General features: G+C 46.3%; 1 protein-coding gene across 2 annotated transcripts in view; it reads right to left on the reverse strand.

Annotated features, from left to right (window-relative positions):
• PC (pyruvate carboxylase) overlaps positions 1–25188 on the reverse strand; it is a 265823-nt gene that overhangs the window by 197914 nt on the left and 42721 nt on the right. For both annotated transcript variants that reach the window (XM_044449338.1, XM_044449337.1), the window contains exon 2: positions 4403–4538. In XM_044449338.1, the coding sequence (XP_044305273.1) occupies positions 4403–4538 (136 nt within the window). The remainder of the gene's footprint in view (positions 1–4402; positions 4539–25188) is intronic.

Below are 25188 nucleotides of genomic sequence, written 5' to 3' on the forward strand. Positions count from 1 at the left end.
TCTCCCATAATTACTGTGTCTCTCCCCTGAGATATCCTTAGAATCTGGTCTGTCAGGACATCATCCAGGGTCTCAAGTTGACCTGGAGGGCGATAACATACCCCCACTGTCAGATCTCTTTCCCTGTCAAAACCTCTAAGTTTCACCCAGACTGCCTCTACCAAATCCCCATCTGTGCTCCATTCTATCTCACTACATCCTATCCCTTCCCTGACATATAAAGCTATGCCCCGTCCCTCTTTCCCTTCCCATCCTTTCTAAAAGGTGAGCATGTCGTGAGCGGAGCCGGCTGGAGCTGGGGGTCAGACTAGATGGCCTGGTAGGCTCCTTCTGACTCGCTCTGTTTCTATGCTTCTATGTTTCTAAAAAGGTGATACACCTCTCTGTTTACATTCCAGTCTTGCCTTTCATCCCACCACGTTTCCGTGATCCCCACCAGGTCATACCCTCCTATTCCCAGGAGAGCTTCAAGCTCTTCCTGCTGATTACCCATGTTTCTAGCATTGGTGTACATGCACCTCAACTCCTTCCCACCGCTTCCTTTCCTTGGAGTTTCCAGCCTCCTCCTTCCTCCCATCCTCCCTGGCCCCTCTCTGTAGGAGTCCTGTCAGCCCCTGCAGTACCTCTAAAACCCTGCTTCCAGAGCCCTGATCCTATCCCCACACTTGTCCAGTGCAGACATGTTTCTTGGGGGTCTGAACCCACCCACCCCTGGCTCAGTTTAAAGTCTTCTGGACGAAGCTCGCTAGAGCATCTCCAAAGGATCTTTTCCCCATCCTCGTGAGGTGCAACCTGTCCCTTGCCAGAAGTCCATTGGCAAGAAACTGAGTGCCATGGTTAAGGAACCCTTCTGGCACCACACCCTAAGCCAGTCATTCACCTCGGAGACACTCCTGTCCCTGCCTGGCCCAAATCCACGGACCAGTAAGATCAATGAGAAGGTCACTTGGGCCTTTAGCTCCCTGAGTTTCTTCCCCCAGGCCTCAAAGTCCCTGGTGACACCCTGCCTGGCTACATCGTTTGTGCCCACATGGATCACCAGGAGCGGCTGGTGACCCCCGGAGCGAACAAGACGCTCCACTCTATTCTTCACATGCCGGATGCGTGTGCCCAGCAGGCAACAGACCTCCCTTGCCTCAAGGTCAGGGTGGCACACTGCCGCCGCAGTGCCCCTCAGCAGGGAGTCCTCGACGATGATCACCCACATAGTTCTCGGTCCACATACTGCTGGTCCCTAGCTTGTAGGATTTTGAGACAAACTTTTCTAGCATGCGATATGAGTACAATGGTATGGTAGCTTGAACATTCTCTGGCTTTGCACTTCTTCGGAATTGAAATGTAAACTGACTTTTTCCAATCCTGTGGCCACTACTGAGTTTTCCAAATTTGCTGGCATATTGAGTGCAGAGAAATAGAGGAGTCTTTTAGGATTTTACATTGTCTTTTAGGATTTTGAATAGCTCAACTGGAATACTGTCACCTCCACTAGTTTTGTTGTTGCTCATTTAACTTCACATTCCAGGATGTCTGGCTCGAGGTCAGCGACCACCCCATCATTGGTATCAGGGACTCTTTCTTGTATAGTTCTTCTGTGTAATCTTGCCACCTCTTCTTAATCATTTCTGCCTCTATTAGGTCCCTGCCATTTTGGTCCTTTATCATGCTCACCTTTCCACGAAACATTCTCTTCATATCTCCAGTTTTCTTGAAGAGATCTCTAGTCTTTCCCATTCTATTGATTTCCTCCGTTTCTCTGCACTGTTCACTTAAGAAAGCATTCTTATCTCTTCTAGCTATTCTCTGGAATTCTGCATTCATTTGTTTGTATCTTTCTCTTTCTCCCTTGCCTTTTGCTTCCCTTCTTTCCTCAGCTATTTGTAAAGCTTCCTCAGACAGCCATTTTGCTTTCTTGCATTTCTTTTTCTCTGAAATGGTTTTAGTTCCTACCTCCTGTACAATGTTGCAAACTTTGCTCCATAGTTTATCAGGCACTCTGTCAATCAGATCTAATTCCTTAAATCTATTAGTCACCTCCATTGTCTATTCATCAGGGATATGATGTAGGTCAGGGGTCTCGAACTCGCGGCCCGCGGGCCAATTGCCTAGACGGGTGGGGCACGGGGGAGGGGCCCTGCGGCCTTCAAAGAGCTGGCAGCGCACGGGCCGGCTGCAGGACGAGCGGCCCACCACCACCGCGGTGGTGGAATACTTGATGCGGCCCAGCCTCACCCAGATTCTACTTCCAGCGGCCCCCAGGTAAGTTGAGTTTGAGACCCCTGATTCAGGTCATACCTGAGTGGCCTAGTGCTTGTCCCTACTTTCTTCAATTTAAGCCTGAATTTTGCCACAAGAAGCTCATGATCTGAGACACAGTCAGCTCCTGGTCCTGGTTTTACTGACTCTATAGAGCATCTCCATCTTTGGCTGCAGAGCACGTAATCAATCTGATTTCTGTGTTGACTGTCTGGTGATGTTCATGTGAAGAGTCTTCTCTTGGGTTGTTGGAAAAGAGTGTTTGCTATGAGCAGCGTGTTTTCTTGAGAAAATTCTGCCAGCCTTTGCCCTGCTTCATTTTGTACTCCAAGGCCAAACTTGCCTGTTATTCGATTATCTTTTGGCTTCCTACTTTAGCATTCCAATTCCCCATGATGATACAGACATCATTTTTGGTGTTAATTCTAGAAGGTGTTATAGGCCTTCATAGAACTGGTCAACTTCAGCCTCTTCAGCACCACTGGTTGGGGCATAGACTTGGACTACTGTGATACTGAATGGTTTGCCTTGCATTCAAACTGAGATCCTTCTGTCATTTTGGAGACTGTATCCCAGTACTGCTTTTCCTACTCTTTTATTGACTATGATGGCTACTCCATTTCTTCTGAGGGATTCTTTCCTGCAGTAGTATATATGATGGTCACCTGAATTAAATTCACCCATTCCTGTCCATTTTAGTTCACTGATTCCTAAGATGTTGATGTTCATTCTTGTCATCTCATGTTTGATCACATCCAGCTTACCTTGATTCATAGATCTTACATTCCAGGTTCCTATGGAGTATAGATCTTTGCAGTATCGGACTTTCCTTTCACCACCACATCTGCAACTGATTGTCCTTTCGGCTTTGACCCAGTCACTTCATTCTTTCTGGTGCTACTAGTACTAGCCCTCCGCTCTTCCCCAATAGCACATTGGACACCTTCCCACCTGAGGGGCTCATCTTCTGGCATCATATCTTTTTGCCTTTTGGTACTGTCCATGGGGTTTTCATGGCAAAGACACTGGAGTGGGTTGCCATTTCCTTCTCCAGTGGATCATCTTTTGTCAGAGCTCTCTGCTATGACCTGACGATCTTGGGAGCCCTGCAAGGCATAGCTCATAGCTTCATTGTGCTAGGCAAGCCCCTTCGCCATGGCAAGGCAGTGATCCATGAAGTGGGGTCAGCAGAAGACAGCTACAAAAATCACACTGACTAGGTAAGCAAGTGCAGCTAGAGAAAAGGATTCCACAGTAAAATATTGTTCCAAAATGGACCACGTTCAAATTAAAATTTCTTCACTGATCTCTGAATTTTTACTTTTGATCTAAATCAGTAGGTTAATTATTTTGTTACATTTTGATTTAAGATGGTTGAGGACCACTGGTTTAGAGGAAGAAGGAAAGCATGTGAAAGAGAATATGCGTATACAGAAAGACACTATGATTTTTTAGCAGTAAAGAGAAGAAAAAACAGCCTAGACTCATAAGGGAGAGAAAGGACTTGAAGAGGCGCCAAATGCTGTTGAAAAAAACTGAAGGGATTGGTGGGAACACCTCGCTTTTATACTAGATGCTGGCATAAGAGAGGAGTTCCTGCAAACACTCTTAACTGGTAAATCTTCCCAGAAAAATTTCCATGCAGGCACAGAGCCCATCTGTGTGAGGCACAGAGACAGCTAAGAAAAGGTGTCCCAATGTGTCAGATTATTTAAGATATTTCTGATATTTTTAGTACCAGTATGAGAAGCGCAAAAAACATTCACAATCTAAAAAGAGGTAGGCTCCCTTTCTTCTCACATGGAAAGGAATGCCTCTTGTAAGGCTCTTTTACTCATTTCTATGCATTGTTATTACTCACAAGGGTCCGTACCTAGAACCACTGTGAAGTGTTTGGCACAGCTCTGCAGTATAGACAGTAAGCATACCTCTGAGCATGTACAAAGCACACCTCTCATTGATGACAAGGCATGCACAGTAACTTGACCCTGAATTATAAAGGGGCTGTGTTTCCAGCAAGAGATTTTGTGGCCAAGTTGATGGCACTTCTCCAGTCTCCTCTGAGTTTTGGAAGAAGTGAGAATAGCTCAGTCCAAGAATTGTGGTGCAAAGAGCCCAAACCCCCATCCCACCTCCTACACCTCCTCACCTCTGTTTGCCACCATAACCTTTCGGATGGGCTTGTATTCCACACGCTGGGTGCTCTGGGTGGCGGCCGGACAGATCAAGAGCCGCTTGAGGGCCAAGAGGGCCACCCTGCTCTTTGAAAAACGCAGCTGAAGCATCTGCAGACAAGGGAAAAATAGTCAGCAACCCCATGCTTAGGCCTCATTATCTGCTGTCAGGTGTTTATGAAGAGTGAGACACCAACTCTTACAATAAAGCCGCAAACCAGAAAGGTCACCCCACCTCACTCCCTCTTATGCAGGCACACATGTGTGCAAACTCCACAGAAGAGCTCACAGAATCAAGTCCAGCCATGCCCAAAGTCCCATGCAGACCAGAGACCCCACCCGACACACCAGAGAACTCGTCCTCACTCCTCAGAGATTCTTTGTGTTTCAGCTCCCCTCCTCAGGAGATCAAATAAAAATTACTCTTGTTGTTTCTTCCAGGTAAGTTAAATTACGCAGAAACTCTCCAGATTACATTAAACATGTTTTTTTTAAATGTATACAAGGTCCTCTAATATATTCAAGTGCTGTTCACTGTACTGTAATCACTTTTGAAACTGCAGAGGATGAAGTGTAAAATGTAACTTGTAAACCTAAATGTAAAAGTAGGTTCTTTGCAATTTTGTCTCTAAGTACCTCAAAGGCTGTCACAAAGAGGAAGGTCAAGATCTCTTCTTGCAGATGCCAGAGTGTAAGACACGGAATAATCAATTCAACAACTCAGGTTCAGGCTAGAGATCAGGAAAAGCTTCCTCACTGTCAGAGCAGTACGACAGTGGAATCAGCTGCCTGGAGAGGTGGGGGGCTCTCCCACACTGGAGGCATTCAAGAAGAAACTGGGCAGCCCTCTGAGTGGGATGGTATAACTTGGTGTCCTGCAACAGGAGGGGGTTGGACCCTTTGAAGTCTACTATTCTATGATTCTATGAAATTATTTTGAGTGGTCCTCTTGCAACATGAATTGCCATATGAGACCCCAGAGCCTACAGCAGCTTGCTCTGATGACTTTGCAGCATACTTTGAAGGAAAAAATTGCTCAGATCTGTCAAGAGGTTGACTCCACCTTTGTAGCAGGATCTTTGGATGTGCCCAGTACAGCATTTTCAGTTCATGTTATGAATTTCAGTTATTGTGATCTGAGGATGTGGACAAGTTGCTTGGCTCTGTTCCTTTTACCACTTGCCCACCAGACCCTTTCCCATCACGGCTGGTTGGAAGATTGGTGGATGGGATTCCACCCATCCACCAATGCAGGCTGTCAATGCCTCATTGAGAGAGCCAGTGGTCCCTGCCTGTCTGGAGGCAATAATTAGACCACTCGTTAAAAGGCCAAACCTGGACCCAGGAACAGTTCCAAATTACTGATCCATCATGAACCTCCTGTTTTGGGGCAATGTGCTGGAGCAGGTGGTGGCTGGGGAGCTTCAGGTGCTCTTGGATGAAACAGATTTTCTAGATCCATTTCAATTGGGTTCCAGGCCTCAGTTTGGCACAGAGATGACTTTGGTTTCCCTGATAGATGACCTTTGCAGGGAGAGAGACATGGAGAGTATGACCCTGTTGATTTTCCTTCTCCTTTTGACTCCATTAACCATGGTATCCTGGACAGGTTGGCTGGGGTGGGAATTGGAGGCACTGTGTTACAGTGGTTCCACTCTTACCTGGCCAACCATGTCCAGAGAGGGGTGCTGGGGGGCAGCAGCTCTGCCGCATGGCCTTTGTGCCATGTCATTCCACAGGGATCTGTCCAGTCCTCCATGCTTTTTAACATATACATGAAACCACAAGGAGAGGCCATCAGGAGGTTTGGGTTGAAGTCTCAGTAGTATGCTGACAATACCCAGCTCTACCTCTCATTTCCATCTGATGCAGGTGAGGCTGTCTCTGTCCTATGACGATGCCTGGACTTGATAATGGACTGTGTGAGGGCCAATAAGCTGAAACTCAATCCAGGCAAAACGGAGGTGCTGCTAGTATGGGGTTTGCTTGACAGGATGGAGGGGCATTCCTCCGTCCTTGATGGGGTGGCACTCTCTCTCAGGGAGAGAGTTTGTAGTTTGGGGGTGCTTCTGGACCCGGGTCTATGCTTGGAAGCACAGGTGGACTCGGTATCCGGGGTGCCTTCTTACAACTGCACCGAATTTCCCAACTACGCCCCTACCTGAACGGACATGGCCTTAAGACGGTCACCCATGCCCTGGTAACAGCACAGATTACTGCAGTGCACTCTGTGTGGGCCTGATGTATGTATGGGGTTGTTTGCCTTGTACCCTGCCTTTCTAACAAAGGGAAAGAGTGCTCAAGGCAGCTCTCACTGGGGCAAGTCAGTGGTCATAAAAACCTGCTTGCCTTCGGCTGCTGGAAAAGTGACCCCTGGCTAGCAGCTCTTGGACCAGCTGGGTCATTGGGCTGCTTCCTGAGAGTCCTCTTGAGCCCAGCATCAGTCTGCATACAACACAACCAAGATCCCTCCAAGCCTTCTTCGTCTAAGAGACCATCCTCAGGAGACACGCACCTGCCTTCTTACCTCACAGAACATCCACAAGGTTTCTGACACCTTCTGGTCACAAACAATTATCCAGGTTAGATGTTAAGTTATCCAGCAGCTTTCTTCCCTCCAAATGAAAAATCTCACTACAAGCATAAAATGTAGCCCCAAGTCTCCTTCAGCCCCACTTTAGCATGTTTCAAACTTCAGGAGCCCATTTGCTCCCCAAAGATGGAGTCCTTGGCCAGAAAAGAGAACGGTGTGACCTATTACATCAGGCAGTTCAACAGGACTTCCACAGAGAGGGTCGTCCACTGGGCAAAAGCAAGTAAGGCAACCATCAGTGTCATGCTTGTGGACTTCCCAGGTACCTCTTGAGGCCATGGATGGAAATGCTGGGTGAGATGGGCTTATATAACAACTGGGTGATTTCATGAATGACAGCTCCACCAAGGCCTGAGAGCCAAGACAAGGGAACCAAGTAAGAACACTCGCAGGCTCAGGCACTCCAGTCAAATAGCTGGATGCTCTCTTCCACTTTCCGTCCTCCTACATGGCTTTTAGGTCATCATCCCCTGCCCCTAGTCTGTGGCCACTGTGGCTGATTAGTCTACATTGGGCTGTTTTCCCCCTAGAGGGATTCCCCTGCTAAAGTCATTTGAGTGGTTCTCCCAAGCCTGATGAAGCCTTCCTCTTGTGCTGCTTTGAGTACTTATGGGTCCACACGCAGTTCTTTGGAAAAAGAAGAAATGAGGACAGGTAAATACAACTGCCTCTATCTCAGAATACCAGGTGTTAGGAAGAAAGAAAGGAAGGGGTGGAATGGATGACTTGTAGTTTTCCCAAAGCCATGTGGCTGCCCATTGGGGGATGGAGAGCACTGCTCCTACCTCACCTAATCCAACAGGGCAGTGCAGGACACCAGGGGGTGGGATCCACACGTGGCAGGACCTGGGCCACTGCTCCTCTCCACTTATTTTAAGTGCAAATCACCTGTGGGATGTCTAAGGAAATTATCCTAGCAGTAACTGTGGCTGCAACCTGTTCACTTCCCTGGGAGTAAGACCTGCCGATGGGACTTAATTCTGAGCAGAAGTGCAGAGGACAGCAGTGTAAATCACCGTCAACCACCACTTGCGTGCACAGCCATGCATACCTAGCGGCACACGGACTAATCTGCTGCTCCTTTTCCTGGCCAGCTTCTCTTTGTTAAGCAGACATTAGCTGAACTCGGAATGTTCTTCAGTGTGGCATCTGTTTCTATCAGACTGACCAAAAGGTTCATCAAAGATTGTGAACACCAAGTAGTATCAGTAGACTAAAATCCAGGTACCTCAGTAAAAGGAAGATGAGAGGCAGATACTTTCAGGTCTAGGAAAGGTCAAGTATTCCTTTGTGCAGTGCATGTGCAGCTGAGGAATGCAGTGCTGCACAGCACAACACAGTGGGTGAGTTTGCAAAATGGTTGGACAAGTGATGAGAGGCGGGGCACTTGAGCAAAACATGATCAATGCTCATGGGATCATCAACATGATGGAAAGAGAAAATTATGTTTCCCTCTCTTTAACAAAGTATTAAAACCACCTGATTTTCAGAAGGCTCAGGAGAGGCATAAGCAAATATATTATTAAAGTACAAAAATACTTTATCAACAGAATATGTTGCTGTTCACAGCAGTAATTCACCTAGGTAAAACCTGCATGTTCAATAGCAGTATATCTATCACTAAATAGCAATGGCTGAGTACAGGGAGCACCATGGCATTCAAACCCTGCTCCTGGGTTCCCCAGAGATGTCGGAAGCTGCCTGCCACAGACTTGGGCCACTTGTCCCCCTAGCTCAACATGGTCTGTCCTGAACAGTGGCGTCAACGGCCCTCTGGCCCCTTCCAACTCTACTGTTCTGTGATTCTATTATTCTATGATTCAGCATTAAGCTGCCATTGTTAGAAAATGAAAAACCATTGAAAAGGAAAGGGATCCGTTATATAAGATGTTATTAGGCTTCACTAACTCTTTCCCTTCCTCATTTTGTAGCTGATTTAATCCAATAAGCTGCTGGTCCCAGAAAACACTTTAATAAGCCTAACACATTTTGCAAAGGTATTTCCTTTCCTCAGGAGCTGCAAATAACATTTTGTTATAGAACAGTACAGGAATTGAATGCTGAACCGATATGAAAAATTAGGCAAATGACAGAGAACTGATCTATCAAGGACTGTTAGCCACAATGGCTCGCTAGTTCCGTTTCCTGAGAATTCCAGCTGCTGAGGATAAACTGTGGGCACCCTGCAGCCATCACACCCTGCTGCCTGCCTACTTGTAGCTTCCCAAAGCTGCCTGGTCTCCACTGACAGGAGCCAGCCAGGCTGGAGCCCCAGTGGCCCTGCCAGCAAGGGGATTTCTTCAGAACAAGGAAACACGAATTCAACATACCCCGAGATGTCCTCCAAGGAAAATGTGCTCTTTGGGATGGAGCTGGTGCCGTGTGTGTGTTTCTTCCTCCCCCTAGCCACAACAGCACTGCAGTCCAGGTGGAATCTGGGGCACAGGAAGGCCTGGAGCGGCCCCTGAACTTTGGCAGCAGTTGGCCAATAGGTAAACAAGGGCGCTTCTGCAGGCAGTGTGACAGCAGCAGCAATCCAGGGCACAAGGCAGCCCAGCGAGCAAACGTGCTGCCAGAAGCCAATCCAGAATGAAAAAATGGGTGAGATGAGAGGGACTTAGTCCTCTTAGAAAGGCATAATCTCCTCCATTTACTTCTATTGCTGCTATACTGCAAGCTCTGGGAAGTGCAGGATGTTTACAAGATGCATTGTGTTCTAAGGAGTACACAGGGGAAAGCTGAGAACATCTTTGTAAAAATCAGCTGCTTGTCTTCACTGTAAGACATGCCTTCTGATCACACATGAAAGCACTACGATGCTGAGCACTGGGCTTGGGCTTCCAGGGCCTAGAACAGGGCCTAACAGAGGGAGGATGCCTTCCCCACTCATACTGGGGATCGCATAAGACCACAGATTACAGCTAAATAAACTATTATGTATCTTATTACAACAGAGTGAGGACATAATAAATATGTAAAGGCAACACAACCAAAGGATGGCTACTCTGAGGACACATCATAGTTTGGGCCACCAGCATGTCCAATGAGAGCTGCAGAACAAGGGAGAGAAGAGCGGTGTGGCTGAAGTCATGGAGAAATTAGAGGGTGCCAAGAAGCTCCCACTGCACAGGAGGCCTTGTTGTTCAAGATGGAAAAGACATGGCATTTGGGCCATGTGAGCAGTAAAGCAGAGAATGAAATCAGGAAAATGAGAAACTGCAATGTAGATATTGACCAGATGAGTGTCCGCTGTAGAGCTTATAACAATCCAGGGTTTATCAGGTGGCCTGTTAAGAGCACAGATTTTTCCTGATGACCAAACAACAAGTGATTAGGGTTTGATCAGAGAGACATGAGAGTGTGGAAAATATAAAATAAACTTCTGCCAAGAAGGTCAGAATGTGCAAAAGATAGCCTGGAACCAGTTGTGTTGACCCTGGAAGTGTAGGTTAAGATAACCATATACAAAAATCATGAAATGTTTTCTGCTATGATGTTTTGCCCTTTGGTACTGTCCATGGGGTTTTCATCTGCACTGTCCATGCAGGCGTACAACTCCTTCTAGAAATAACACCAAAAAATGATGTCCGTATCAACATGGGGGATTGGAATGCTAAAGTAGGAAGCCAAAAGATAACCGGAATAACAGGCAAGTTTGGCCTTGGAGTACAAAATGAAGCAGGGCACAAGCTGGTAGAATTTTGTCAAGAGAACATGATAGTCATAGCAAACACTCTTTTCCAACAACCCAAGAGATGACTCTACACATGGACGTCTCCAGATGGTCAACACAGAAATCAGACTGATTATGTGCTCTGCAGCCAAAGATGGAGAAGCTCTATACAGTTAGTAAAAACAAGACCAGGAGCTGCCTGTGGCTCAGATCATGAGCTTCTTTTTGCAAAATTTAGGCTTAAATTGAAGAAAGTAGGGAAAAGCACTACGCCACTCAGGTATGACCTAAATCATATCCCTGATGAATATGTAGTATACTGTCATCCTGCCTATTTAGCTTATATGAAGAGCACATCATGAGAAAGGCAAGGCTAGATGAATCACCAGTTGGGATTAAAATTGCCAGGAGAAATAGCAACAACCTGAGATATGCACATGATACCACTCTAATGGCAGAAAGTGAAGAGGAACTAAAGAGCCTCTTGATGCGGGTGAAAGAGGAGAGTGCAATAGTTGGCATGAAACTCAACATTAAGAAAACTAAGATCATGGCATCTGGTCCTCTCACTTCCTGGCACATAGGAGGTAGTGACAGGTTTTGTTTTCCTGGGCTCCAAGATCATCACACACAGGAACTGCAGCCAAGAAATTAAAAGAAGGTTGTTCCTTGGGAGGAAAGCTATGGCAAATCTAGACAGCATGCTAAAAAGCAAAGACATCACCCTGCCGACAAAAGTCAAGGCTATGGTTTTCCCAGTTGCAATATATGGCTGTGAAAGCTGGACCATACGGAGGCTGAGCACTGAAGAACTGAGGTCTTTTAATTGTGGTGCTGAAGAAGACTTCTGTGAGTTCTTTGGACTACAGGAAGATCAAACCAGTCAGTCTTAGAGGAGATCAACCCTGACTGCTCTTTAGAAGGCCAGATCCTAAAGATGAAACTCAAATACTTTGGCCACCTAATGAGAAGGCAGGACTCACTCGCAACTGGAGTATTGTGCTCAAGTTTTGAGCCCCTCATTAGAGAAAGGATATAGCCAGGTTAGAGTCAGTGCAGCGTAGGGCCACAAGGTTGGTGGCTGGTTTGCAGGGGATGCCGTATGAGGTGAGACTGAGAGAACTGGGTCTCTTCAGCCTGGAGAAGAGGAGACTCAGAGGGGATATGTTGGCGACATACAGGTATGTGAGGGGGTGTCACACGGAGATGGGTAGAGACCTGTTCTCCCCTGCAGAGGAAGGCAGGACACGCTCCAACAGAGCAAAGCTCAGGGAACCATGGTTCCATTTAGACGCCAGGAAGCACTTCCTGACAGTTAGGAGCCTGGCAAAAAGTAAACTGCAGCAATAAACCCACCTGGGGTCGCCACCTTGTTATGTTGACTTGAAGACACATTCTTGGCAGGGGCGTGCAGTGGGTGTCGGAGCGTGCTGGCTGGTGCAACGGATGCCTGCACTGGTTGGGGATGAAGACGAGCCAGAGGAGGCAGGATGGGAGTTAGATCAGTGCGCTTTCTTCCCAGCAAAACACACATCATTGTCGCAAATGGAGTGTGTGCAGAGAGATTGTACCTGTTGTCTGCTCATAGGTATACACCACACACTGCCATGGGATTCCCACCTGCCAGTGGGGCCACCCTCTCGCACAGAGGGGCTGATTTCATTCTCAAGCACTTCTATTTATTTCCATCTTTTGTATATGACCAGTTAACAAATCAGTTAAAGCTGCAAAATGAGACAGAATAAAATGAAGGACTGAATGAAGGAACGAAACTAGCAGCAGTAAAACCTTCAACAGACGAAACAAACCTTTCAATGATTTTAAATACTTGAGAGAATAAAACATGGCCAATGTGACCCATAGCCCAATTTCTCTCACATTCAGTGGACACCCTTCCTTCCCCCAGCACGCCACCACTCCAGCGCTGGCCTGCCCAGCTCTCACGCTGCATCAAAGCGAGCAGATGCTCCAATTGCTAGTTTGAATCATAGCCAAATTGGAGCTGGGTTCTCCTCCCAGTGCTCACCTTTCATGGTCCTGACACAGAGCAACCAAGGCAGTTCAAGCTTACAGTATTTTAATATTTTCCTAGTTCTGGAATGTATCTTCAGTTGTAAACTCTGTGGCTTGCTACTGGGATTGACCATCTGCCCTGCCCCCTTGCTAACTTTTCCAGAAAGGTCTGATTTCCCTGGACTCACAGATACAAGCCAGGCCTACTCAGCCAGATCACACTGTCTCAGATCACACTCACAGATGGCATCCTGGAGAGAAACCGGCACTATTACTCATGCTGAGAGGAAGGAGTGATGGAACAAAGACATGAGATCTTCATTTAAAGGGAGGGCCACGTGTTCCCAATGATCCCACTGCAGTGTGCCGAGTGAGGTTCGGGCCTAGAACACCCTCCTTCCTGGAAAAGTGGCTGTCACAGCTGTCCTGGCAGGAGCCCACCCACCTGCCCCATGACGCAGCTCTTTGCCTGCCTGCTCCTGACTATACTAAAACCTGTTTTGTTTTTTGCTTTCTTCAGTCTCAGGTTGTGTTTTCCTCCTGCTACCTGGACCTCATGGAAGGATTCAGCTGGTCTGGTTTTCTCAGATGAAGTTACTTGCATCCTAGAGCGCACCTGCTGTCCACTGCTGCCGCTGTGCCATCGCAGCCTTCCCTCCTCAACCAGGTCTGCCGTGCCCTGCTCTCCCCTGTTCCATCCAGCCAGCCAAGGCTGGTGGCAGCAGCTGAGGCCGTGCTCTCAGAGGGCAGCTGCGGCCAACTCCTGTGGCATGGAGGAGGGGAGGTGGGCCCTCCAGCCAGAGGATGTCTGGGACCTATTTAAATGCTTGCCCTCTAGGGTGGTGCCCTTGGGCAGCTGCAAAAGGGCACTGTCTGTTCGATGCCAGGGCAGTGCAGGCGGGGGACTCTTGTTTGGGGGTGGTGGGCTTGACTTTAATTGGGCCTGATTCCAATGGTCCGAATCTAGTCATACCCACATTTTATGATGATACCAGTTGTGCCTGGGGAGCAACATGAAGCTCCTATAAAGGTGATTACAGGTAGGGGGAAGTATGGTGCTGGGAAGGTGACATGTCAGCAAAGGAGAAGAGGGAAGAGATGCTTGGTGGTTATTCTCTCTTCTGGACACTTTCTAGACCTGCTGACCCCTGGCAACTTCATCAACCTGCCTGCAGGCAGGCTGGTGCTATTGTTGAATGTCAGGTCAGCCCAAAATAAAACCTCACTCACCCATGTTTTGATCATGGATGAGGGGGCCGGCCTGACCTGTATCACAGAGACCTGTGTGCTGGGAGAGGGAGGAGTAGCTCTCAGTTGTGTCCCCTGGGTGCTCTGTTCAGTGTCAGCATCACCTGGAGGGTCAGGGAGGAGGGGTGGCTGTTGTTATGGAGTTACTATGCAAATGCTGTGCTTTTAACTACCAATGGTAATATTGCATTGTTTTATACTTCCTGCTTCCTGTTCTTACCTTTGACCCGGATGCTGTAATACAGTGCTTCATGACTCCTCAGACTAACAGCCTGCAGTGTCATCCGTTCTATACATGAAACAGCTGTCATCTATAGAAATTCCTTTCCCCTCTCAAGTCTCCCTGTTCACTCAGGAGGTCTTGAGTGATTATATATTGTGTTGGGCTTGTTGCCAATTGCAGCAGCCCAAAACACCCCAAAAGTAGTTGGCCAGAGGAAGGCCCCATAGTAAAAACACCACAGTTATACTGTCCCAGAAGGGTGGGCGGATAAGAACAAAATGAACTTTGTGTAACCCACAGCTAACACGCTAGCCTGACCTTGAATACAGTAATCAAAGGGACAGTGGAAACTGGTTCTAGTCACCATGAAAGTTGCAAATGTGCAGGGAGTAAGAATATGGCAAGGCTGTGTGAATCTCGAGCAGAAAAGAAATAGACATGGGAAATGCCTGGTCCTGACAGAAGAAAAGACTCTTTGAACCAAACAGCACTGGGGATGTGGCTACATTGATGTATCAATGCATCAGAGGTGTATTAGGTGACCTAATTGGTTACCTAGGGTATAAAACGTATGTGCCTGGGTGCAGCTTTCGAGACACTGCTTTGGGCTGAACATCCCCTTTTGTTTCCCTTTATTCTACAGTGCACTAGAATAAAGCTGGTTTTGGCTCTAAGTCTCGTCTCAGGCTCCTTTTGGCTCAAGTCTGGGGTCCACCCGGGTTTGCCTTAGCTGTTGACTGGCTGAGTTCGGTAATAGGCTCACAAGACAGATTAGGGATTTTGTTGTTGTACCGCCCACACAGCTACACAACTAGCTTCCTGCCTAAACTGACGAAGATGATCTCAGACGTGGTGTTGAGGATCCCCAGAATATTGGTTCTGGGGGACCTCAACTTCCACGCTGAGGCGATTTTATCCAGGGCAGCTCAGGACTTCATGGTCACCATGGTCACCATGGCAACCATGGGACTGTCTCAACATGTCACTGGTCCAACACATATAAAAGGTCACACACTAACTGGACAGGGATATGGTGATCTGGAAGTGGAGGTATTAATATCAATCCCTTTGTCATGGTCAGATCACTTCCTTCGAAGTTTAGGCTTTTGGCCCCCCTTTTTTATTATTATTATTATTATAACATTTCTATGCCGCCCCTTGCTGAAACCTCGGGGCGGCTCCGAAACCTCTGCAAGGCAGCAGACCTATTAGAATGGCCCACCTTGGAGGCTGATGGATTCAGGTGGTTTCCAGAGGGCTCTGCAGATGTTTTTGGTAAATATGGCTGGCACTCCTGTTGAAGCCCAGGCCACTCTGTGGAATACAGAGATGGCCTGGGCAGTTGACACAATCACACCCAAGCGTCCTCTCCCCTTATGTGGAAGCTTCGTGGTATATGCTGGAGCTGAGGTCAATGAAGTGGGTGGGAAGATGGCTGGAGTGCAGATGGAGAAAAACTTGTAAGGAATCCAACTGAAAACAGCTTAGAGATCATTATCAAGTCTACACCACAGCAGTGAAGGTGGAAAAGAAAGCTTATTTTTTCGCCTCCACTGCATCCTCTCAGAGCCATCTAGCAGAGCTGTTCTTAGAGGTTCAGGGGCTCCTCCAAACTGGCCCTGTGAAAGAAATGGTGGAACCCATGGTGGCCAGTTGTGTGGAATTTGCACAGCACGTTGAGGATAAATTCACTCAGATCTGTCAGGAATTGGACTCCATGGTTGATGCAGTTCCTCTGACTGAGGAATCTGGTCCAATTTCATTGAATAAGTTTCAGTTTTTGAAGCCTGAGTATGTGGACAAGGTTCAACCTACTACCAGTAAGATCAACCCTTGCCCATCATGGCTGGTCATGCAAGATATGGTGGGTGTGGGCCCTGGGTCCTGGAGGCTTTGAATCTTCGTTAAGAGAGGGTGTGGTCCCTAAGCATTTATCAAAAACAGACTACCAGGATTATAATTAATGGAGAACTTACAAATACTATAGAAATTCAAAAGGGCACAAGACAAGGATGTCCTTTATCACCATTGTTATTTATATTGATTTTAGAAGTGCTAAATAGAAATATTAGAGAAGATATGGTTATTAAAGGCACTAGAATTAGAGATGAAAGCTATAAACTGCAAGTATTTGCAGATGACCTAGTTTTTATCCTTGAAGAACCCTTGGTGACCATGTCTAAACTTCTACAAAAGATAGAATATGGTGAAGTTACTGGGATGAAAATAAATAGAAAAAAGACAAAATTGTTAGTGAAAAATCTCAAACTGGAGCAGAGAAAAACTCTGATGGAACAAGTAGATCTTCAAATTGTTAAAAAGGTTAAATATTTGGGAATTTTCCTTACAGCTAAATGTACTACATTGAATGAAGATAATTATGATAAACTATTTAAGGACCTGGAAAAATGGGCTAATTTGCAACTATCTTTGTTGGGAAGAATAGCAATAGTTAAAATGAATATATTACCAAAGTTCTTATTTTTATTCCAAAAAATTCCCATAAAAATTGATAAAAAATTCTTTGGTCATCTAAACACCTAAATTTCGAGATTTGTATGGAAAAATAAGAAACCAAGGATTAAATTAAAAATGCTTCAGGAGGCTAAAGGGAACGGGGATTTTGGTCTTTCTGACTGGATGTTGCATTATCAAGCTTCTGTCTTAACATGGCTAAAAGAATGGATAACCTTGAGAAATAAGAGAATCCTCTATCTTGAAGGGCATGATTTGCAAATGGGTTGGCACAGTTATATGTGGCATGAGAAATGTAAGGCACATGGTTGCTTTTTAAACTATTATATTAGAATGTCGGTGTGGGAAAAGCTAAAGACAAAACTGTTCACTGAATTACCAAGATGGCTTTCGCCTATGGAAGCTCTTGTATATCCAAATGCATTGAATTTTGATATGATTGTGAGATATGATGATATTCTGGATAATGATGGAGGATTGAAACCGACCCAAGAATTACAAGAGCAGGGAATTAATATTTCTTGGTGGCATAAGGTTCAAATACAATCGAGATATGTTAAAGATTATAAAATGTGAGTTACAAAAGCCTCTAATATTTAAACATGAAGTTTTCTTATTAGTAATTGTACCCAATGATGTTGATAATCAAGCAATGTATTTGATTCTACATGTAATTACTGCGGTGAGGATTGCATTTGCCCAACATTGGAGGAGTGAAGAACCACCTACCAATGAACTGATTTTTAAAAAGATTTTGGACTGTGCTGAAATGGACTGATTGACTTTGTCTCTGAAGGAGAAGGAGGATACAGACTTCTATCAAACTTGGAATCTCTTTTGGAATCTGTTGGCTAGAAAAACAGGACTATGCACAGACTTGAATATGTTTATGGATTACTGTAAAAAAAAAGTACGGGGGGCTGACCCAGTGGGTCTGATGCTTTTGATGATTGGTGATTTTTGGTTTCTTTTTGTTAGTTAGTAGAAAAATAACAATAAAACTTACTGATAAAAAGAGAGAGAGAGAGAGAGGGTGTGGTCCCAGGTCATTGAAAGAGGTTGTTATTAGACTACTCCTGAAAAAGGCCAATATAGACCCAGGAATATGAGCAATTATAGACCAGCCACTAATAACCCCTTCTTGAGTAAATTGTTCAAGTGGGTGGTGGCTGGCCAACCTCAGACATTCTTGGATGCAATGGACCATCTTGATCCACTTCTATCAGAATTCAGACCTGGATTTGGCACAGAAACTGCCTTGGTCGCCCTATGGAATGACCTCTGCCAGGAAAGAGACGGGGACACGCAACTCTGTTGGTTCTTCTGGACCCCACAGGAGCTTTTGATACCATCAACCTTATGGCATCCTTCTGGACAGGGTAGTCGAGTTGGGAGCAGGGGGCCTTCCATTGTAGTCGTTCTGCTCCTACTTGACTGGCTGTGTCCAGAAGGTGGTGCTGCGGGATTATTACTCTGTGCCATGGCATTTATGCCATGGAGTTCTGCAAGGCTCTATTATATCCCCCATTTCACAAAGATGTGCTTGCCTTTCATCTATATATTGTGTCCTTGCTGAAGATAGTCTCTGACTTTTCTCCAGCTCAGGGTGGCACTTTACAACCCAACCTTTTTCCTTCACTGTCCTGGTTGTTAGTGGTGCTCTTTACCACCTTGATGTTCACAGTGCAACAGATTCCTACAAAAACTGCTTCTGCAGCTTCTGGCAAATGCACATACTCTTCTCAATGCCAGTAAAGTAGGTAACATAACAGCTCAACAAACCTATGGATTCTCTCACAGTTCACTCTACAAGAACCAAAGAAGTTTCTATGGCACTTGAGAGGGATAGCCCAGTTGTGGCGTGCCAATGGCCTGAAACCCAGTCCCAGCCATGTGTGGACTCAGTAGGACATGGTCTTTAACAGGGCCATTCCTCCTTCAGGGGTGCCATGAGGAGCCCCGGCCCATCTCCAATTAACTGACAGCTTGCTACTCACCCGTATGTGTGATGCTCAAGGACCATGAAGAAAGAGGACAGGTTGCCTACTTGAAACTCGTCCTCTGAGTAGTCATCTGTGCATTCACACAACCTCCACCTGCACCCTCATCCCTGCATAGAGTGCTTGCTTTACTTCAGTTCACTGGAAGCTGTAGCTGTTTAGGAGAACTAAGGGATAAATGGGAATGTCACACAGAAGCATGCACACTGGGTTGAGATGGGACTCCCTCCAGAAAAGTCTTCAAGAGGTCGAAAAACAGGCGCTGCCCTCATGATGAACCAACATGTATGAATGAACAGGAGACTCCTCAAAAGTGACAGTGACAAGTAAGCAATCCGGCTTCACTCAGGTGACAGCCTCTCACATGGCTGAAAAAGAGGAAGCTCAGAGCAAGCTTTTAAACAAACACTTTTAATTTTTGCTAGAAAAACTGCAAAGGGGCTAAACTGGGTCCAATCCCATAGCACCTCCCCTGGTCTGGAGAGGGCTGCATCAGTCGCACAAATGGCAAAGCAGCATGGGCAGATGCACCGCCCCTCGCTCCTGGACCAGAGGCATGTTCCATCCAAGCTATGCTGTGGCCTTGCTGCTCTGGCTGGAATTGATGGGGGATGAAACACTCAACAGCTTATCTGAAAAGTAACAGAGACTGAGGAGGAAAAGGGAAGGGTAAAAAGTCCCTTGAATGCAGTGACAAGGAGAATCAACATGGATTCCTCAAGAACAAATACTAACAGGCTAATCTGATTTCATTTTTTCTTTGGGTAACCTCCTTGATGGCCTGTGAGAATGCTGTGGTCATAATCTAGCTTGACTTCAGCAAAGCTTTTGACCAAGTGGCCCATGATCTCCTGATTTGCAAACTGTCTAAAAGTGGGCTAGATGGAACAACTCTCAGGTGGATCTACAGTTGGCTACAAATTGGACTCAAAGCGTGCTCATCAATGAACTTTCTCAAACTGGGGAGAGGTAGCAAGTGTAGCAACACAGGGCTCAGTCCCGGGGCCAGCGCTCTTCGACGTCTGCATTAATGGTTTGGATGAGGAAGTGCATGGAAGATGATATAAAATACCCTGGAAGGCAGAAAGTAGATTCAAGGTGACGCTGATGGGAGTGCTGGGCTGAAAACAACAGCATGAAATTAAATTGGGACCAATGCCAAGTTCCGCACCTAGGAAAAGAAACCAAATGCACTGTTACAAGATCAGAAATGCTTGGCTCAACAAATACTGCAATTGTTGTAGATCACAAGCTGAATATGAGTCAACAATGTGATGCGGCTGCAAAAAGAGCAGATGCTATTTTAGGCTGTATTAGAAGAAGTATCACTTTCAAATCACAGGAACTACTAGTTCCACTTTACTCAGCACCTATTAGGTCTCCTACAGAGTACTCCATCCAGTTCAGGGCACCAAAGTTCAAGAAAGAGGCAGACAAGTTGAAAAGGGTTGGGGGGATGGGGGCACAAGGATGATCCAGGGACTGGAGCAAATGCCCTGTGAAGAGAGGTGAAAAAAACTGGGAAAGTTTAGCTTGGGGACAAGAAGACTCAGGGGAGATATGATGACACTCTTCAAGTACTTGAAAAGCTGTCACAAAGAGGAAGGACAGGATTTCTTTTTGATCATCCCAGAGTGATGGACACAGAATAATGGGATCAAGTGAAAGGAAGCTAGATTCTAGCTAGATATCAGGAAATATTTCCTGAGTGTTAGAACAGCAGAAAATGGGACCAATTACCATGGGAGGTTGTAGGCTCTCCCACACTGGAGGCATTCAAGATGCTGCTGGAGCCATCTGAGGGGGATGGTGTAACTTGGAGCCCTGCACTGAGCAGGACTTTGTACCCTATGGCCCTCTGGACCCTTCCAACTCTACTGTTCTGTGAAGCAGTTACACCCACTCACAGGTGCACACAAAAATCCATGGCCTGTTCTGATGTGGATGTCAGCACTTCCAATTACTGATTAATTTGGAATATTACATTTTCTATGCACAGATCCAATGTCTCCATCTGGAGAACAGAATTATCTACAGGCAAAGGATGAAGCATGCATGGAACACATTCAACAAATGAAGTATGCAAAGCTCTAAGATAGGAAAAGTGCGGCTGGATCAGAACTACCCTGGTGATTTGGGATATCTGCCCCAACTTATTTTCCAACATCCCTCTGTTCTAGGACACTCTCCCCATCACCTCCCTGTAAGAACCATCTCTGGCTCCAGCCATTATGAATATCCATCTGTTTAACTGGAGGTTCTCTAACCAGCTGTACAAAAAAGGAAAGCTGGAGTGGATCTGGAGCGGTGAGCAGAGCAGCATGGCAGAGAATATGCAGAGGTTCTCTGGCACAAGCCTCAATGAGAGGAAGGGGTGAACTGCACATATTCCCAGACAGCTTCTGTTCCAGTCAAGAGGCCAGAGGCTTGCACAACACCCCCCAACTGATTATGCCAGAGGCCATCTTTCTTTTGTCTGGATTTTCCATCTCACTTGTGGGTCTTAAACTTGTTTCCTGAAACAATTCTGATTCTGGCAGGCATTTCTGCATTAGGAATATATGAGGAGAGACTGAGGTAGAGGAGGGACATGAGATCACTCTATAAATGCCCCAAAGGCTGTCACTAAGAGGAAGGTCAAGATCTCTTCTTGCTCATACCAGAGTGTAGGACATGGAATAATCAATTTAAGTTGTGACAACTCAAGTTCAGGCTGGACATCAGGAAAAGCTTCCTCACTGTCAGAGCAACAGGGCAGTAGAACCAGCGGCCTGGGGGGCTCTTCTGTGCTAGAGACATTCAAGATGAAACTGGACAGCCATCTGAGTGGGATGGGATGAATTGGTGTCCAGCAACAGCAGGGGGTTGGACCTGATTGTCTTCTTGGCCCCTTCCTACTCTACTATTCTACTGTTCTATGATTCTATAGTCTTAAATGCACAAAGAGAAAATATGAAGGAAAATTAAAATTGCAAGTAAAGCAAATACCTTTACTATGACAAACCAACATTCACAAAGCTAAGTATGAGCTTTCAGGCTGAATTCAGCACAAGCCTGTGTGTGACTGCTCAGATGGAAATCCCACTGAGTTCTTCCACAGACTCGCAGGGACCAAAAGGAAACATACTTTATGAGCTGCACTTGGGCCACACTCTGTTTCACTCTTAAGGCAGTAACTAAGGAAATCCTTGCAGAAAAGTTTGATTAAAACTGTGCTCCGGAAGTGGTTGTTGTTGCTGTTACTACCAAGGGAGAGTAGCTTTACCAAAAATGTGATCAGACCAAGGGAAATCCATATAGTGTGGCATCCTGTGGCTGGCCGGCTGGCCTCCTTAGGGACAACAACCTGAGTGCAACAGCAGTCCCCTGTTGCCACCCCCACCCACAAACAAGAAGTGTTTGGATATAGGGGGAAATCAGTTAGGTAGCAAAGCTAACAGCCAGGCAAAGTTATTTTAAGAACAGCTGAGGCAGGAGAGATCCTGTCTCAGTGAGTTGTATGTAGTTATATGCTGCATGAAAGGCTTGTCTTGGTCCTGAATCTATTGCTACTTGGTTGCTCTGACACTGCAGGTGGGGGTAGGGGGGCTCTCTTCACCAAATGCATAATTCAATAAGCCTCTATCCTATTCCCACCTCCCCCACCCTCAATGTATACATACACACATTATCTTCCTTCTAAACTTCGAAATCCTAAGTGCTTTACTCTTCCTTTGTAGAGAAAGTACACCAGTCCTTCAATCATTCAGTTCAATTCAGAAGACTAGACTGAGTTGAACTGAAGGGCCTTTGAAAACATACCTTCTCAAGATGGAAATGTATTCAAATCTCAAGCAATCATTTTAAGGTCAGAGAAAGAGTTAAACAATGCTTTATTCCTTGGGGCAGTGACCTGTCTATTTCAGACTACAGAATTTTGTACAGGGACATCCCATGGGCTTTGCGATATTATAGAAATGTAATAAAAGGGTGTCACAGAAACTGAAGGTGCAGTTGCACTAAAACCATCTGACGAAGGCCAGCCTTCAACCCTGGACAGCTGACACAGAGATGAGAGGCAGAACCAGCAACACAGACTGGTCTGGAGGAAGAACACCTTAGACATTGGACAATTCACTGGCATTGATGTACAACCACAAATATTCAGACATGAACTATGCAGCTCAGAACCCATCATGCAGCCGGGGGGTGGGGGCATTGGTGGTTGCTGCACCAGTACAGGGAAAAACCCCATACCAGTGTGCCCCCAGTAAAGGTGAGATCTAAAGCTGGGATAGTTTATAGTCCAGCCTGTTTGCTACTATGCCCAACCTTCCCCTTGCTGCATCATGTTCTCCATGTGAGAACATCTGAGATCTACCCTGTCCCCCAACCATTTTGAAGGCACTTCAGAAACTGGGGTGGCTTGATGAGCTCTTAATTCTACTCCCACCCCAATGGTTCCCATGGAGAGGACATCTAAAGAGTCAATCATCACCCAACTGGAAGATTCTGGCAGCCTTACCAGCCTACCCTCAGGTCTGCTGCTGCTGAATGCCAGGTCAGCCCAGAATAAAGAGGTGGATGAGGGGGCTGGCCTGGCTTCCACCACTGAGACCTGGGTGGGGGGGTGAGCTGGGAGGGGTCAGCTGTGCCCTCCTGGCTATTCAGTACAGCACCACTCAAGGGCTGGGGATGGGGGTGTCCATGATCTACAGGAGTACCATCTCCCCCTCTGGCCTTCCTCTTCAGTACAGCGTACGTCTTGAGTGTTTGCACCTTGTGCTGGGTGCCTGAGAAAGATTAGGGATTCCGCTGGGGTACTGCCCCCCCCCATCAGACTCCTTGCCCAAGCTGACAGAGGTGATTCTGGACATGGTGTTGAGGACCATGAGGGTGGGGGTACTGGGGGATCTCAACTTCCATGCTGAGGCTGCATTATCCAGGGCAGCTCAGGACTTCATGACCACCATGACAACCATGGGGCCGTTGCAACGTACTACTGGCCCAGCTCAAGGACAAGGACACACCGCTGAGCTGAGCAGGAGGAAGGTGATCTGGAAGTGGGGGAATTAACATCAACTCCTTTGCCATGGTCAGATCTCTTCCTACTGAGATTTAGACTTTAGACTCCCTTTTCCCTCTGCAAGAGTGGGGGACCTTCTAAAATGGTCTACTCCCAGAGGCTAATGGATCCTGATGGCTTTCAGTGGGCTCGGAAGCAGTTTCTGGGTGGTATGGCTGGTGCTCCTGCTTAAGCCCAGGTTGCTATGTGGAATACAGAGATGGCTTGGCCACCCAAGAGGCTTCTTCCCTTGAGCAGAGCTCAGCCAGCTCCTTGGTAAACACCTGAGCTGTAGATGATGAAGCAAGAGGGGAGACAGGCAGAAAGCAAGTGGAGGAACACTCATGCTAAGTCCAATAGAATGTGAGACTAGAAGGAGGTGCCAACAAATGGAGACTCAGTCCAGACTAGATGGAGGTGCTGTTAATGAGTGGTTCCTCTAGGGAGGAAAATCAAAAACACTGGGGCCCAGATAGTTTTCTCCTCAATCCTACCAGTACATGGAAGAGGAACTGTTAAGGAAAGAAAAATCCTTCAAGTGAATGACTGGCTACAATGGTGGTGCTTTAAAGAGAGATTTGGATTCTGGGACCACAAGCTAAGCTTCCTGGAAGATGGACTACTGGCAAATGATGGACTGCACCTTACAACGAACAGGAAGCAGAGGTTTGGCCACTACATGAAAAACTTCATCAGGAGAGCTTTAAACTAAAACCTATATGGGAGGGAGAAGTGCAGCATGACATAACATCACCTGGCAAGCACTTACATATTTCAACAAAGAAAAAACCTCAAGCAGGGCCCTACACCAGTCTCACAAAAAATGTAGGAAGTAAACCAGGGCACAGCAAGAATGAACGTTGATGTCTCTACATCAATGTCAAGAGTATGGGAAATAAACAACATGAACTTGAGCTCATAGTACATGAGGGAAATTATGATCTTTCTGTCTGTCTGTCTGTCTGTCTGTCTGTCTGTCTTTCCTATACCGTTCCATCTTATAGGAATAAAGGAAACTTGCTGGGATGACTCACATGACTGGAAATCTACAATTGATGGATACAGGCTGTTTAAGAAAAATAGAAAGGACAAAAAGGGAGGTAGAGTTGCCCTATATGTAAGAGACACATTTATCTGCACAGAAATGCAAGAAGAGGAACTTGGTAGCCCCATCAAAAGATCTGGCTAGATTTTAAAGGAACAAAAAATAAGAAACACATAGTTATTTGCATATATTACCATCCACGTCAAAAAGAGGACAAAGATGCACCCTTCAAAAAGCAACTTGCCAGCATTTCCAAGAATAATGATGTAGCCATCATGGGGGACTTCAATTTCCCTGATAGATGCTGGGAGGCCAATTCTGCCAAGCACCACCCCTCCAAGAGATTCCTGCCATTTGTTGCCAACAACTTCCTCCAACAGAAAGTAGAGGAAAGTATGAGAGGATCAGCTATCCTCGATTCAATACAAACTAACAGGGATGGCATAG

Source organism: Varanus komodoensis, unplaced genomic scaffold, assembly GCF_004798865.1.
Source record: "Varanus komodoensis strain SLA01 unplaced genomic scaffold, ASM479886v1 scaffold57, whole genome shotgun sequence".
Taxonomy (NCBI): Eukaryota; Metazoa; Chordata; class Lepidosauria; order Squamata; family Varanidae; genus Varanus; species Varanus komodoensis.